Genomic DNA, 14,831 nt, shown 5'->3' with positions numbered 1-14,831 from the left:
TCTGGGGCTGTAGCCAGGCCAGCATGGCACTAACCGAGCTGCATTTGGAGTTCCTGTTAAGTACTTCTTACTACAAAACAATAAAGAGAGTAAGTCACATCAGAATACTGGATCAATGGTGGCCCTATTTTTCTTAGGATGTATCTAATTATTTCCAAACATTCATTTTTCTTGCCTTTGAAACAGGAACTCATGTTCCCTGGGTTGGCTTCAAACTTTTGATCCTTCTACCTCTGCCTTCCAATTGCTAGATGCACAAGCACACATCCTTCCTTCACTAGCTTATGAATTCAACTGTCAGTCAGAATTGAAGAGTGACTGCTAGAAGGTTGGAAACTCTGTCAAATGCAGGGACTTACTCTACTTTATCGTTTGTTTATAATTTTTTTGAGACAAGAGTTGTAGTAAGTAACCCAGGCTGGCTGGAACCTTCTGTGTAACCCTGGTGTGTCTGAAACAAGTCTGTCTTCCTTGTAAGTGCAGGACTGCAGGCCTGAGCCGCCACACACGGCTTCCTTTTCTGCTCCTCTTCACTCACAAACACCAGCTTTTCAGGACCCCTAAAATTCCAACTCAGTTCCCCCAGATCAAATATTCTGTATGGATATTCGGCTTAATTCTTAATGCTACAGCCTCAGTGGTTCTCAATCTGTGGGTCATGACCCCTCGGGAGGTCAAAAGACTCTTTCACAGGGTCACGAAAGACCATCGGAAAACACAGATACTTACATTACAGTGCTTAACAACAGCAAAATTACAGTTATTAAGTAGCAACGAAAATAATTTTCTGGTTATGGGTGACAACATGAGGAACTGTATGAAAGGGTCAGAGCGTTGGGAAGGCAGAGACCCAGTGTGCAAGCATGCCTTTTACTTGTGTCAGGGGGATCACTGATTACTGTCTGTGGAGGAATAAGGCTGCTGGGCAAGTTGTTTTTATTTCCTTACTACTTTTAAATCTTTATTTATTTATTTATTTATTTACTTTATGTGTATGTCTAGGAGAGTATCTTACCCTTTGAAACAGGAGTTAGGGACAGTTTGTGGGTGCAGGCTGAGCCATAGTTCCAGCCCCTGGTTTTTATTTACTCATCTTGAGATAGTTTTGCCTGCAAGCTCCAGGCTAGCCTACAGCATGCAGTATCCTTGCTTCTGCCTCAGAAATGCTTCAGTCTGTAGTCAGGCACTGCTAGGCCTGTCTTGCTAAAGCACTTAGTTTTTAACTAAGACGACTGGAAAATCATCAAGGCTAGTGTCCAAACCTTTCCAGAAAAAGGAAAGGGACAACCACGTATAAATAAAAGCCAAGTGTGCTTGATATCAGATGATTACCATCATTCTTGGAAATGGAATGTTAAGTAGATTGGGGGGCACTAGGAAGGGAAAAGGGGAAATATAAATTTACCATGTAAGTATACACACACACACACACACACACACACATTTCTTGTTAACTACATTTTACATTGCAGTGCATTTTTACAACAAAAATGGTTTCTTTAAGAACCAGAGATAATTTATTCTTATTACTAAAGTATTCAAGGAGAACAATGGTAATATGTTCAAAAGGTAAAACATTAATCTACTTGCACTTTGTAATCGAATACAATATCATCTTTATTATCCCTATTAAACTGCATCATCTTAGCCGATATTTCTAGCTGATTACCACTTAAACCATCTGACTCTGACATCCAGCTTACTTGGTATCATTAAGGCGCTGCACTGTTTGACTTTGTATTATATGCAAATGCAGCTGCATCCAACCGCACCACTAAAGCGCAGAGCACACATTGAGTAGCACACTCCGTAGCTGTGCACTCATCAGAAGTCCTTTAAAGACTGCTTCATAAAATACCAACACATTGGATCGCTCTGAAGCCACCTTTAGTCTATAGTTCATATAATGACAGACCTTACAAGGGACTTGGCTTCTATTAGTTACTGATTTGCCATAATAGGCTTTACTACATGAATATTTGTTGAAATAAATGCAAATGAACAGGATTCACAAACAAAAGACAAGAAAAAGTTGTTCAACATGACATGTAGTCATATAGCAGCTTACAGTTTTGTCTCCTAGGTGTGAAAATATTGCTAAATAATCAATACTAAGACATAATATAATGTTACTAGCTTGTAGAATCAATCTTTATAAAATTGTTAACCATGTGTAAGATAAACCTTATCATTATAAGTGCTGAATTCAGTGTTAAGCACATTCACAGCTGTGTGTAGCCATCACCACTGTCCACCCCTGCCCTGTACCACTAGGATCCACTGTTCCATTGTTTATTTTGAATTTACTTAAACCTCCCACCATGGTGCTAGGTTTGAATGTCTGGAACTTCCTGTAGTAAGCAGTCACTCTACCCTCAGCTGCACTCCCAGGCCTGTACAGAAATCCAATGGTTGTTTGCTACATCTGCCTTTTTAAGCTTTACAGAATTTTTAAAGACATTCATAAAGCATGTATATGAAGGTTTATTTTCTTTGATGTTTAATAATAATAATAATAAATATATACATATATATGTATATACATATAAAAGAAATTTTCCTCATTAAAAATTTGATTTGCAGCTGAGCGTGGTGGCCTATACCTTTAATCCCAGTACTTAGGAAACAGAGGCAGGCAGATATCTGTGAGTTCAAATCCAGCTTGGTCTACAGAGTAAGTTCTAGAACAAGGACACAAAGAAACCCTGTCTCAAAAACTAAACCAAGCCAAACAAAACTAACAAACCAACCAACGACATCAATATAATCGCTTTCCCGAGACCACTGGCTATTGTGAATAATGTTGAAACACACTGGTGTGTAAGCCCTTGAGTTTTTGCTTTTAGTTTTGGGACAGACTAAGAAGTTGAATTGCTGAGTTATGTTAATAATTCTATGTTCAATTTTTTTTGTCAATTTACTAAACTATTTTCCATGAGTGTTTTATAAGCTCACATTCTAACCTGCAACACACAGGCTTCAGTTTCTCCATCAGGTTTACCCAATGAAGCAGTGTCTAATTTTAGGCTCATTTATGTTTCTCTAATGATCAGAGATATTGACTGTCTTTTCATGTGTTTACTGACCATCTGTAAAGTGGGTATTTTTTTTTTTTGAGAACTGTTTACTTAAGTCCTTTGACCAATGTATGTATGCAAATGTATAAATATATGTGTGGCTGTTTTAAGACCGTCTCCCTGTACACAGCCCAGGGTGGCCTCAGCATTTGATCCTCTGCTTCAACCTCCAGAGTAACAGGACGCATCCCAATGACCAGATTCTTTGGCCATTTTTTAAATGTGCTTTAGTTGGTTTCCTTGCCATGGGGTTATATATTTGGACATTGATAACTACTCTCCAACTGTACGGGTGTTTGTGGTTCTGTATTCTGGAGCTTGTTCTTTGAAGCAAGAAACCATTCTTTTGGTTTTGTTATTTAAGGTCTCTCTTTGTACCAACCTGGCCTTAGACACGCTATCCTCCTGTATCTGTATCCTCAGTGATGTGTTTCAGGTGTGTTCGGATATTCTTGGCCATAAAAGTATTTAATTTTTGATTAATTCTAATTAACCTTTTATTTTTTGACTGTTGCTTTGGCTAACACACTTGTTTTTTTAAAGTGAAGACCATTTTGATATCATCGACATTTTCTGTAAAGATAAAAGTCACTTTGGGGGGATTATTCTTTTTTGCTTCCCTAAGTCTCTTCTCTTTAGCATCAGTCAATGATTAGTGCCTTTGTACATAATTTGCATTTATTTATTTGACTATTTATTTATTGCATGTGCACACCAGGCTGCACATGTGCAGATTCTAGGGTGATCAATGTAACAGAAACTCCGAACATTCATAAAAGTTCATCGATGTGGCTAACATCACTTGAAGGTCAGTCACAGCTTCCGCTATTCTACGTCGTGGGTTTTTAAAGTTTCCCCTGATTTATGGGAGAAAATACATCACTGTTTAAAAGAAGAAGCTGTAACACTTCAAGTGAAATTCTACTGTAACATTTTCAACTATGATATACAAATAGTTCCAAAATTACCTCAGTAAAATAGATTATAATATCAACATCTACTCATAATTTATTAACTTTACATAGATTCAGACAGAAGATTTTAAAAGGGAGAAAAGGGTTTTTTTTTTTGTTTTTGTTCCTTTAAGTCTAGGTGTGGTCACAGTTGTAAGTCACAGATGCATCTGCAGAGGTGAGAAAATACAGAGTAAGAGATGACTCTTACTATGTGTAACTTAATACCCAATGATTTCATCTTTAAATAATCATTTTAATAAGAAGTTATTCTTTAGGAAATACAGAAAATACAGTGTTAGAGAAATGTACACTGAGTGAATCTTATTCAGTTACCAAAATTTATTTATTTATTTATATTATACCTAAATTTATATTTATGCATTCCTAAACATACACACAGTCCTAAACAGAGAAGCTATTTTTTTTTGTTTTGTGTTGTTTTTTGGAGACAGGATCTCAACTCATAGAGGTCTGCCTGCCTTTACCTCCTGAATGCTGGGGTTAAAGGACTGTACTACAACACCTTAGATTAGTTTGTTTTGTCTTTCTAAAGCAACTCACCGTCTCATTTCCAAAGAGGATATCAACATAAGGCATGACGTCCATCAAGGCTTCCTTGAAGAACTGGCTAATGAACGGTGCAGACAGGTTCAAAGTGAAGACCCTGTTGTTCTCGGCAGCATAGCGAGCCACTTTCAATACCGACTCTGGGGAGACTGTGAGAAAAAAGCCCTGGACCAAGACAAAAGGAGATGAAATTAGAACGGTCACCTCCATACAGCTTAAGTGAGAAAAAGAAGAACTGGGTGTCTGTTTATGAATGCCTAAATAAAACCTTAAATTGGGGGTAAGTATTCTAGATGATTATACAAGATTCACTCAAATACCAATGCTTGTACAAACTTAATATAAAGTCCACAGAGAAATGGCAGTATTTAACTAGAAAAACGTTTATCATGTGAGCACTATATGTTTGATACATGCCATTACTATGAAGAAACATATATTTCATATTAGATTTTATATATGCACTACCAAGAATACTTGGAACCTATAAAACAAAAATACTCAAGAAAATACTAAGTACATTTAAATTTCAGAAATACAAATGGAGGTAGATGAAATCCTAGCTTTTTAATAAACATTCATCATCTTTTCATTGGTTTAGACATAATGTTTATGAAGAGAATAGTTTATTTATTATCTTAAAAATATAGAAGTGGGAACAAAACACCCATGGAAAGAGTTTCAGAGACAAAGTTTGGAGCTGAGACGAAAGGATGGACCATCTAGAGACTGTCACACCCGGGGATCCATCTCATAATCAGCCTCCAAACGCAGACACCATCGCATACGCCAGCAAGATTTTGCTGACAGAACCCTGATATAGCTATCTCTTGTGAGACTATGCCAGTGCCTGGCAAACACAGAAGTGAATGCTCACAGTCAGCTATTGGATGGAACACAGGGCTCCCAATGGAGGAGCTAGAGAAAGTATCCAAGGAGCTGAAGGGGTCTCAACCCTATAGGTGGAAAAACAATATGAACTAACCAGTAACCCCAGAGCTCGTGTCTCTAGCTGCATATGTAGCAGAAGATGGCCTAGTCGGCCATCATTGGGAAGAGAGGCCCCTTGGTATTGTAAACTTTATATGCCCCAGTACAGGGGAACGCCAGGTCCAAGAATTAGGAGTGGGTGGGTAGGGGAGCGGGGGGGGGGGGGGCTTTTGGGATAGCATTTGAAATGTAAATGAAGAAAATACCTAATAAAAATATAATAAAAAAAGAGTTTTAAAAAATATATATCTTAACTAAATTTATTTGATCTTATTTTCTAGTCCCCTACGTTAACCAATGATGGCTGGAGAGTTCTAGAAGTCTGGAAATTACAGGTGTGTGCCACAATGCCTGGATGTTTTATAATTTTTAAATAGTAAGAAAATAATCTAGGGCTATAACATAAAATTAGTTTCATGCCAGGAAAGCCATATTTTAAAATACTGTTTATTTACATTTCTCAGGATAAAATCTTCTTAGCATATACATTAATGTTTTCTGGATGGAGATACAGGCAGATATGGACAGATGTGAAAGAAGGTGATTAGGGAGGTATAGATAGGAGACGAATCCAGGCACAGTGACAGACTGTGAGGCTGTGCTAATGCAGGGGTTTGTGGGGCAGTCAGGAGGCATAGAACAGTCACATGGGGGTACGGGAAGAAGGAGTGTGACTAGAGAAATAGGCAAGAAAGCCAAACGGGACAGCAACAATTTACCAACAACTAATAACACCCTGCCTTTGGCTGTGTAAGAGAAAGCCATGCTGGAGTTCTAAGTATGAAACCCATAGACTATTTAAGATGTAAAAGGCAAGAAGTAGAATTCAAAGATGATGTTTAAATAAATATATATATTTTTTAAAAATCTGGTTTTATTGTTGAATAGAAAAGTCCAGAATAAGACTAGAGTCACAACATCTATTCAGAGTGTCCATGAAAATGAGTCATGAGAAATATGTTAGAAGAAGGTTGTGGTTCTGACTACCAAGGGAGGGGATGTGGACCAATAAGAGAACACATAAAAGCAAGGCAGAAAAGGAGAGAATGATGGAGGGCAAACAAGGAGAATGGTAATGCATTCAGGGTTATGGTGAGGCAGAGATGAAGGCACTGGCCATACAGGATGTGATGACAGATAAAGGCATTTGCTGTGAGAGTAAACTACAGAGGGGTAGAAGGACTGGGGAGAGAACAATGGTAAGGAATATCAATCAAGCCCAGAGATAATCAGTGAATGTTGATACAACCATCTGAAATCTACTGATTAGTTCTGGTGTACCAGGCACCACTGGACCAACACCTTCCAATTTAGCAATTACTATGAAATATATGACATGCATACTGTTCATCACTCTCATTTAGTAAACAATTCTGAAATCAAAACAGAGGATCTGGATTTTGATGAAAGAGGGAATGAGAGGTCGGTTCTTTTCCAGGGGTTGGTTTGTTTGATACAGGGTCTGCCACGCAGCTCAGGCTGGCTTTGGATTCCAAATCCTATGGTCTCCTCCCCCAAGTGCTGGATAACAAGCTCAAAGCACCAGGCCTAGCTTCAGAGGACAGTAATTAAGCATGTATTTTGACCATTCCTTCTTTTCAAAGAAGGCAAGCCAGTGAAGAAACAGAAGGAAAAACCAAGGGAGGGTAATCAGAGCAAAGAACCTGGTGTGTCTGTCTCTGTCTCTGTCTCTGTCTCTGTCTCTGTATGTGTGTGGCTTGTTTTAAACTAGGCAAAAAGAAGAGAAAATAATGACAACATGCAAGAAATGGCTTTAAATGGCTGTGAAAATCCCAGGCACGATCTTTTACATCTGTACTTTCAGCACTTGGTAGGCTGAGCCTGAAAGATTGCAGAAGCCAAAGTCAGTCTAGGGAATATAAATGAGACCCAGTCTTCCACAAGAAACAAACTAAAGTTAACTGTCCACCTAAATAAACAAGCTAAAGTTACAAAGTTTTATAAAGTATCAACTTGTAATTGAAAGGCTAGTCACTTACATCATAGGAGGATACAGAACTTTGAAGAGAGAAAAATAGAATCTTTTCCCAATTACTTTCATATGTCAGGTTGATCATAATTCTGAAAGAATAAATTTTGTGGTGGCGGTCACTTGTATTAGAATCCAATTGTGAGCACAGTTTGTTGCCCTTATGCATTCAGAAAAACCAAGAGACTTTTAAAGCTGCAATTGTGTTGGGGCTTAGAACACTGTACACTAAGATATGGTACCTTGGAAAGAGGAGAAAAGAGCAGAGGTATGGTACTTCTGTGTGAAGTTCCCATTTTACAAGAAAGTAGGCCACAAGAACCTCACTCTAGAGTCCTGTCCCATTCCTGGAGGACAAAAAGAATCCAGAAAGACAAGGTCTGTTCAATGCTATTTCCTTACATGTCACTTGATACCAATAGATATTACATCATATCCTCTTTGCCTAATCTTCATTCTGTAAAAGATTATTTCTTCAGAATTTTACATAAAATAGTTTTCCCAAGGCTGTGAGACTTCACTTCTAAATGTTCCTGTGTCCCCTGAAAGCCTGCCAAATAGATTTGCAGTGTCATATGAACACCAGCCACGATCCTTGCAATGGCTACCACAAATGATGTTTCTTACCATAATAACATAATGTTTTCACATTTAGAAACTCCATGCCGCTATTCCTAACCACGATTCAATTATTCTAAAAGGTAATGTTTGAAACACTATTAAAAAATATTCCCAACGTTTTTTCTTTAGACACATGCCACTTGAAAACTATCAGCACCCCAGCTGCGTTCCTTGCTATTTCAGTCACTAAGAGAATTAAATGAAGCGGTTTCTACAGCAAGTCTCTGTAGTAGTATGTATATATTTGCTTTTTTAGTCCTTCATTTAATGAGAAGAGTTTTAAAGCTTCCCTCTCTTATTTTTCTTCAAACTGTTACAGCATGAAATAGAAGCCTCCCCGAGCTAGCGTTCTGCCAGCTGTGGATTAACCACAGCCGGCCACAGAATGGGCTATATAAATAGTAACCTGGTCAAATAATTAGGCTTCTCCCCAGCCTCAGACTGAAAATTTGATCTCTGCTCAAATACATATGATTGTAATTTAAGTCACAGAACAGTATGCCTCCAGAGTCTAAATTTGGCCTGATTCCAAATCTATGTGTTTTACTTTAGAATATATAACATAATAGTATTGTAATATGGATAGTATATATTTGATTTTTGTGAATTTTATAAATAGGCAAAAAACATTAGCTTCTAAATAAGTAGTACACGGACAACTTAATTACATTTTAAAACAATCTCTTACTTTGTAAAGTAAATATTCACAATTTAAACAAGTTGGGATTTGTGCTGTAAGATGGCAAAGATTGTTAAAATGTATGCCAACCATAACTTTTCTTCCCAGATTTATAACCTTTGCTGAGGCGCGTACTCCAGCCTACCGCACGACCAAGAGTCAAAACAGTACTGCTACAAAACGAATCGTTCTGTTCATGTTAGGTTTGTAATACAAGTAAGTCAGGAGTCTATATGTGTGTGCTTTAGAAAAACACTCTATATATCCAGCAAAGTCTTGGGATTTTGTAGTTACGGATGTCTGTTTATCCAGTTAGCTCTGTGTGTCTCTCCCTGTAAACAACTCAAAAGTCAGTTTACATATTTACAGATGGAAAAAATGCTTATCAGAATTAAAAACACAGGGGGATACCTTCATTCATTACAAACAAAAAAAAAAAAAAACAAAAAAAAAAAAAAAGGGAAGATTGGGGTAGAAGACCATTTTAGCAAAGCTTGGTTTACTGCCTAGAAATCTTAACCACTCTAAGGGATTTCTCAGGGTATTTTAAATATAGTTTAAAAAAATGAAATATACAAAGACAAAGGGAAACAATTTTTTTCTTCACCAGTATTTACTTCACTTCAGAGTCATTATTTGGGATTCTTTTAAAATGTCTTTACCTAAGAATGTAAGCTTCAGAATGATATCCATTAACGGTTATTTGAGGTATGAAACATATATGTGTGTGTACACAGACACTTATATAAGTTTTTATTGATTCAAAGAAAATAGAATAATAGGGGTGTTGGTGAATGCCTGCAATCCCAGCATTCAATAGGCTGAAGCAGGGGGTTCAAGAACACAAATATGGTACCATGTTCACAGAAGTTTCAAGGCCAGCCTGGGCTAAACAAGACCTTGCCAGAAATAAAACATAGAAGTATACAGAGTGACAGTGACTCTGACTAAATGGACATACTAAGACAAACTGGGATGGGAAGGGAGACCTTTGCCTGTGCTATCATGAAATACTGATCAGGGTATCCTAGGAGGGCAGAAGCAAACGATGTCATTTTATAATACTGAGTCTCATCTGTGCCTACCTAGTCCTAAAGCAAATACATGCCGGCATTAAGACGTATGCAGTGGTAGCTGAGTGGTTCAGCATCCTTCTGCACTTCACATAAAGAACAAGCAAACACTCAGCTTGGCTGATTGCTAGGGACTTGTAGTTTATCCCCACCTCCAGACACATAGCCATATGAATTCTCGTTTGATCACAAGTTTTTTGTTTTTGTTTAAATATAGACTCTATAACAAAAGAAAAGTAAATACCATACTTCTCAAGTATGAAATTATTTCCAAGGACAGAACTAAAGAAATACTGTCTTAAACATATTAAGATCCTCGCTCACTCAAACAGAAGACTGGGAAAGGTGGCAAAGGAAAAATAAAATAAATAAATACATCAACTCTGTAAAGAACCTGAGAAATAGCTGGGCAGGATGTTCTGTTTTGAGTCTGAGGTCTTCCTAGGCTATGTCCTGGCCCTCTTTGGCCAGTCTGACTCATCTCCCCAGATTGAACTTCCTAGTAAAGTCCAATGTAGATAGACAAAGGCTCTTTTCTAACAATCAACAATGTTTAAGGCGTTGAAAGGTGGAGCTGGGATGGATCTCAAGGCCAACCACATCTAGGCCAGAGTCCTCTCGGTGAGCAGCAGTCCTAGCCTGAAGCAGCATACAGAATGCTGCTGAAGAGTAACCGGCAGACTTAGGAAGGATCTGAAAATACACACAGGGAGTAGTCAACAAACTCTAGTCCTGACAACTTGCTTCTGTGCTGGATCTGAAATATCTCCCCACATGCTCATGACTTTGAACATGTCACTTCCTCCTGGAAGTGCTGTTACATGTCAGACACAGGCCTGCCTAGGAGAGAGGTCAATAAGATCAGGCACTTGAAATACACCCACTGCAGCCGGGCGTGGTGGTGCACGCCTTTAATCCCAGCACTCTGGAGGCAGAGTCTGAGTTCGAAGCCAGCCTGGTCTACAAAGTGAGTTCCAGGACAGCCAGGGCTACACAGAGAAACCCTGTCTGGAGAGAGAAAAAAAAAAAAAAGAAAAAAGAAAAGAGAAGAGAAGAGAAGAGAAGAGAAGAGGAAAGAAATACACCCACTGCATTTTGACCTGTGCTTTCAGCTTGTGGGTTTCTGAGTAGTCAAACCAAAGCAGGTCAAAACAAACAAACAAAACCCAAAGCAAAACTAAAGCAAAACCCTAAGAAACAGACTACCCTTAGCTGGGACATTTTATGTTACAATGAAATACATTATTACCCTGCCTTTTAAAAATGTTTGAATGTTGCTATTATATTTAAACTACAAATGTAGTTTATAGCATCTCCAGAGGAAAAAGGCTGTTGTAGGGAATATTTTGCAGACATTACAAAGGATGAGAGTTAAGCAGTAAAGGTAACATTTCATGGTCCATATGTGTTTAATCAAACATGACAAAGGTAGTATATGTACTGTTAGTGTGATTACAAACTGTATAATATCAATGTAAAATAAATGGCAATGATGGCACATGCCATTAACCTCAGCACATGGGAGGCAGAGGCAGGTGGATCTCTGTGAGTTCGAGGCCAGCTTGGCCTACAGAGGGAGTTCCAGGACAGCCAGGACTACACACTAAAATAAAACCCTGTCTTGAAAAACATAAACAAAACAAAACAAAAGAAACGATGAGAAGGGATTCATGAAGAGAGCTGGATGCTGCTGCTAATTTATTTTAAAAATTAGTGATATGGTTACTTATGCTGGAGATGAACCAGAGTTAGTTTGTTCGATTGAAATGAATATCTACACAGTCAGAAGACATTTATAAATACCGAGAATATTAATTCAATAAACAAGAGTAAGTACAGATAAACGGCTGAGGATAATTCTACATTTCTTCTTGCACAAGGCTCAAAAAGGAACAAGCTAAATGTGCAATTAGTGACTTTAGTAAATATAAACCACTATTTACAGAAACAGAAGGGAACGAAAAAAATGTATACTTAAAAAAAGAAAAGAAAAAAGAACAACAGAGTCCCAGGAAGCCTAGACTAGCGCTACAGCGGGAAGAAGGCGGAGTGCCAGATGCCTGTCTCAAGATGTACCACTGTTGTCTGTTTTAAAGAATATAATTAGCCTGTTTTCAGTGCTGTAACTAAGGTGCCATAGTAACATCAGTTGGAGAACAGGGTTGTGAGAGTGAATAAATTAGAAGTCAAAAATAACCAACCCAACACCCAGATAACATGTTTTTCTCCTCTTAGTGGCTGCTACATGTTCTGTGAATCTCCCAGAGAGTAAAATACGTTTCCTTGTAGGAGTGGGAGAGATCAAACACAAATTATGACAAGCCATAGTTCATTGCTGCTGCAAGGACAACACTGGCTTTGACAACCATTAAGATAATGCATAAACCATTTGCAGTTATGATACTATGATATGCAGTCCTTCACATGAATGACAGCAACTGAGCCGCCAGAAGAAATAACTACAATGAAGACACCAGTGATGGCTGTGAGGTCTGCCACAGCGGTCAGAACATGTTGTGTCACGGGAACAGAAGGGAACCAGCTCCCTCCGTCTTTCTGCCTCTGCAGAGCGTAGAAAGCACGAACACAACCATCCATTTCTCAAATATCTAAATCTTTACAAGGACTAAAATACCAGCAACTTTAAGTAGACCATTCTTACCATCAATGAAGAAGCCAGTTTTCTTTGATCACATGTAAGTTCCTCAAATATAAACACATGAACACCCAAACAACCAAAGCAAAGACAAAGCAAGAGGCAGAAAAGTGTTGTCAAAGAAACATGGATTTTAGGAGGGCAACATATGTGGATATTTAAGCTCATTTTGCTGGAAAAGAGAATACAAGCTATCTTAGAATCCGTTTGAGGGGGAAATATATGTACACCAAACTGAAACACACCTTGAAATAATATGTATACACACACACACACACACACACACACACACACACGGCCACAGAGTCTGGGGAGACAACTCAGCACCGCAGAGCTGTGCCGTTCTTGCAGTGGACACTAGTTTAGTTCCAGCAACCACACTGAGCTTACAACCACTTGTCTGTAAGTGTAGCTCCAGGGGATTGAACTACTGGCCTCTGCAGGCGCTGGAACTTAGGTGTGCACATCAAGCATACAAATACTCTTTAAATGTTTTATATAGGGCTGGAGAGATGGCTCAGCAGTTAAGAGCACTGACTGCTCTTCCAGAGGTCCTGAGTTCAATTCCTAGCAACCACATGGTGGCTTACAATCATGTGTAATGAGCATCCGATGCCATTTCCTGGTGTGTCTGAAGACAGCAGTGTGCCCACATACATGAAATAAATAAATAAATAAATCTTAAAAAGAGTTTTATATAAAAAATCTACAACAGTTTTCAAAAGTTAGTGTTAGGGATCAGGAATGGTATGAAGAAATAACATAAATGGCACTGTAACCAGGTGGAGCGACTGCAGCTCGGTGAGACCTAAGGGGACGGATGAGTGAGGCCTCAGGGATGGATGAGTGAGACCTCAGGGACGGATGAGTGAGAACTCAGGGGACGGATGAGTGAGACCTCAGGGGACGGATGAGTGAGAACTCAGGGGACAGATGAGTGAGACCTCGGGAGATGGATGAGTGAGACCTCAGGGGACGGATGAGTGAGACCTCAGGGGATGGATGAGTGAGGCCTTAGGAGATGGATGAGTGAGGCATCAGGGGACAGATGAGTGAGACCTCAGGGACGGATGAGTGAGACCTCAGGTGGACTCCACCTTCCGTGATTGAAACTGAGGATTCCTGCTTTCCTTCTCTCTCTTCCTTCTCCTTTACTGCTCTTGAACTTGTGGGTGGAAGTAACTCCCAGACCTCCTAGTATGCTTAATTTTAGGTTTTGCCAATCTGTCCCTTACTAACTGTGTACTTTGGGCAGTCTAACATCTCCAGACCTTACTCTTCTCATCTTTAGGTTGGGAATAATAAAACTTCAAGGCTGAAAGAATTAAATCAGAACACAACACAATGCAAGATATCAAGAGTATGAATTTAAGCATGTTTACACTGTATTAATATATTACCACAGAAATATAAACAGTGCCCCTCCCTTAGGAATGACAAGTTCTTTTTACAGCCCTCAGTTAAAATGCTAAACAAAAATGTGCTCTTTAGCTGAGCCCCTTTGAAATATAAATACATAAAACAAACCCCATCATTCCCGTTCCAAAAGCTCGCCACGCCTCTTCTCTCTCCTTGATTTAATCATCCCATGTTCTGCTGACAGATTAATCACCCCAATCATTCTTCTTTTCCTAGTAAATTAAATCCAAATGCCTCACACCCAGCACTCAACTCTCCACAGCAGCGCTCCAACTTACATAGCCAGCCAGCTGTGGCCTCCATGTTTCCACACATCTGTCCATACTTCAATCACACACAGTGATCTGTCTCTCCCAAACAAATCTTCAGTCTTTATACTGTTCCATGAAATGTCCATTACTTGACCTCTTAGAATTGGACTGCTACCTCCAGGTCTTCAGCCTTCCTTCACCCCACAAACAGATCTACTCATTGCTCTCTGAACTTCCAAAACAGGCAACATGAGTTGAATAACTGATCTTATGTCCTTAATAACATAAGGGTCGCACATTCCTCACCACCTTTAAAGGGGGAGCACATCCATTAGTCTCCTGGAGCACAGAGCACAGCACCACTGAGGGTTTTCTTTTTTTAAGACTTTAAATGCATTCCTCTGTCACTGAAGTGCTATTTTGAAAATAATGAAAATTAAAGACTGATGTATTTTTATGTATTTATGGAAGTGTGTATCCATTTTAGAGTTAGGCAATTCCTTTGCGTTCATAGGATCTGAAACTTCCTTAGTTCACAGAACCTTTACAGTC

At 38.9% G+C, this 14,831-nt stretch overlaps 1 protein-coding gene across 6 annotated transcripts in view; it reads right to left on the bottom strand.

Moving 5' to 3' along the window:
* Adk (adenosine kinase) overlaps window positions 1-14,831 on the bottom strand; it is a 395,996-nt gene that overhangs the window by 125,792 nt on the left and 255,373 nt on the right. For 4 of the 6 annotated variants that reach the window (NM_134079.4, XM_006518440.4, XM_030247610.1 and 1 more), the window contains exon 7: window positions 4,595-4,765. In NM_134079.4, the coding sequence (NP_598840.1) occupies window positions 4,595-4,765 (171 nt within the window). Of the gene's footprint in view, window positions 1-1,494; window positions 4,201-4,594; window positions 4,766-14,831 lie in introns of those variants that run through there. The other 2 variants (XM_006518441.3, XM_030247611.1) reach the window with 1 other exon arrangement.

The sequence above is a fragment of the Mus musculus genome, chromosome 14, assembly GCF_000001635.26.
Source record: "Mus musculus strain C57BL/6J chromosome 14, GRCm38.p6 C57BL/6J".
NCBI classification, from domain to species: Eukaryota; Metazoa; Chordata; class Mammalia; order Rodentia; family Muridae; genus Mus; species Mus musculus.
Note: the sequence above shows the minus strand (reverse complement) of the source record. Positions and strands in the feature narration are given on the sequence as shown.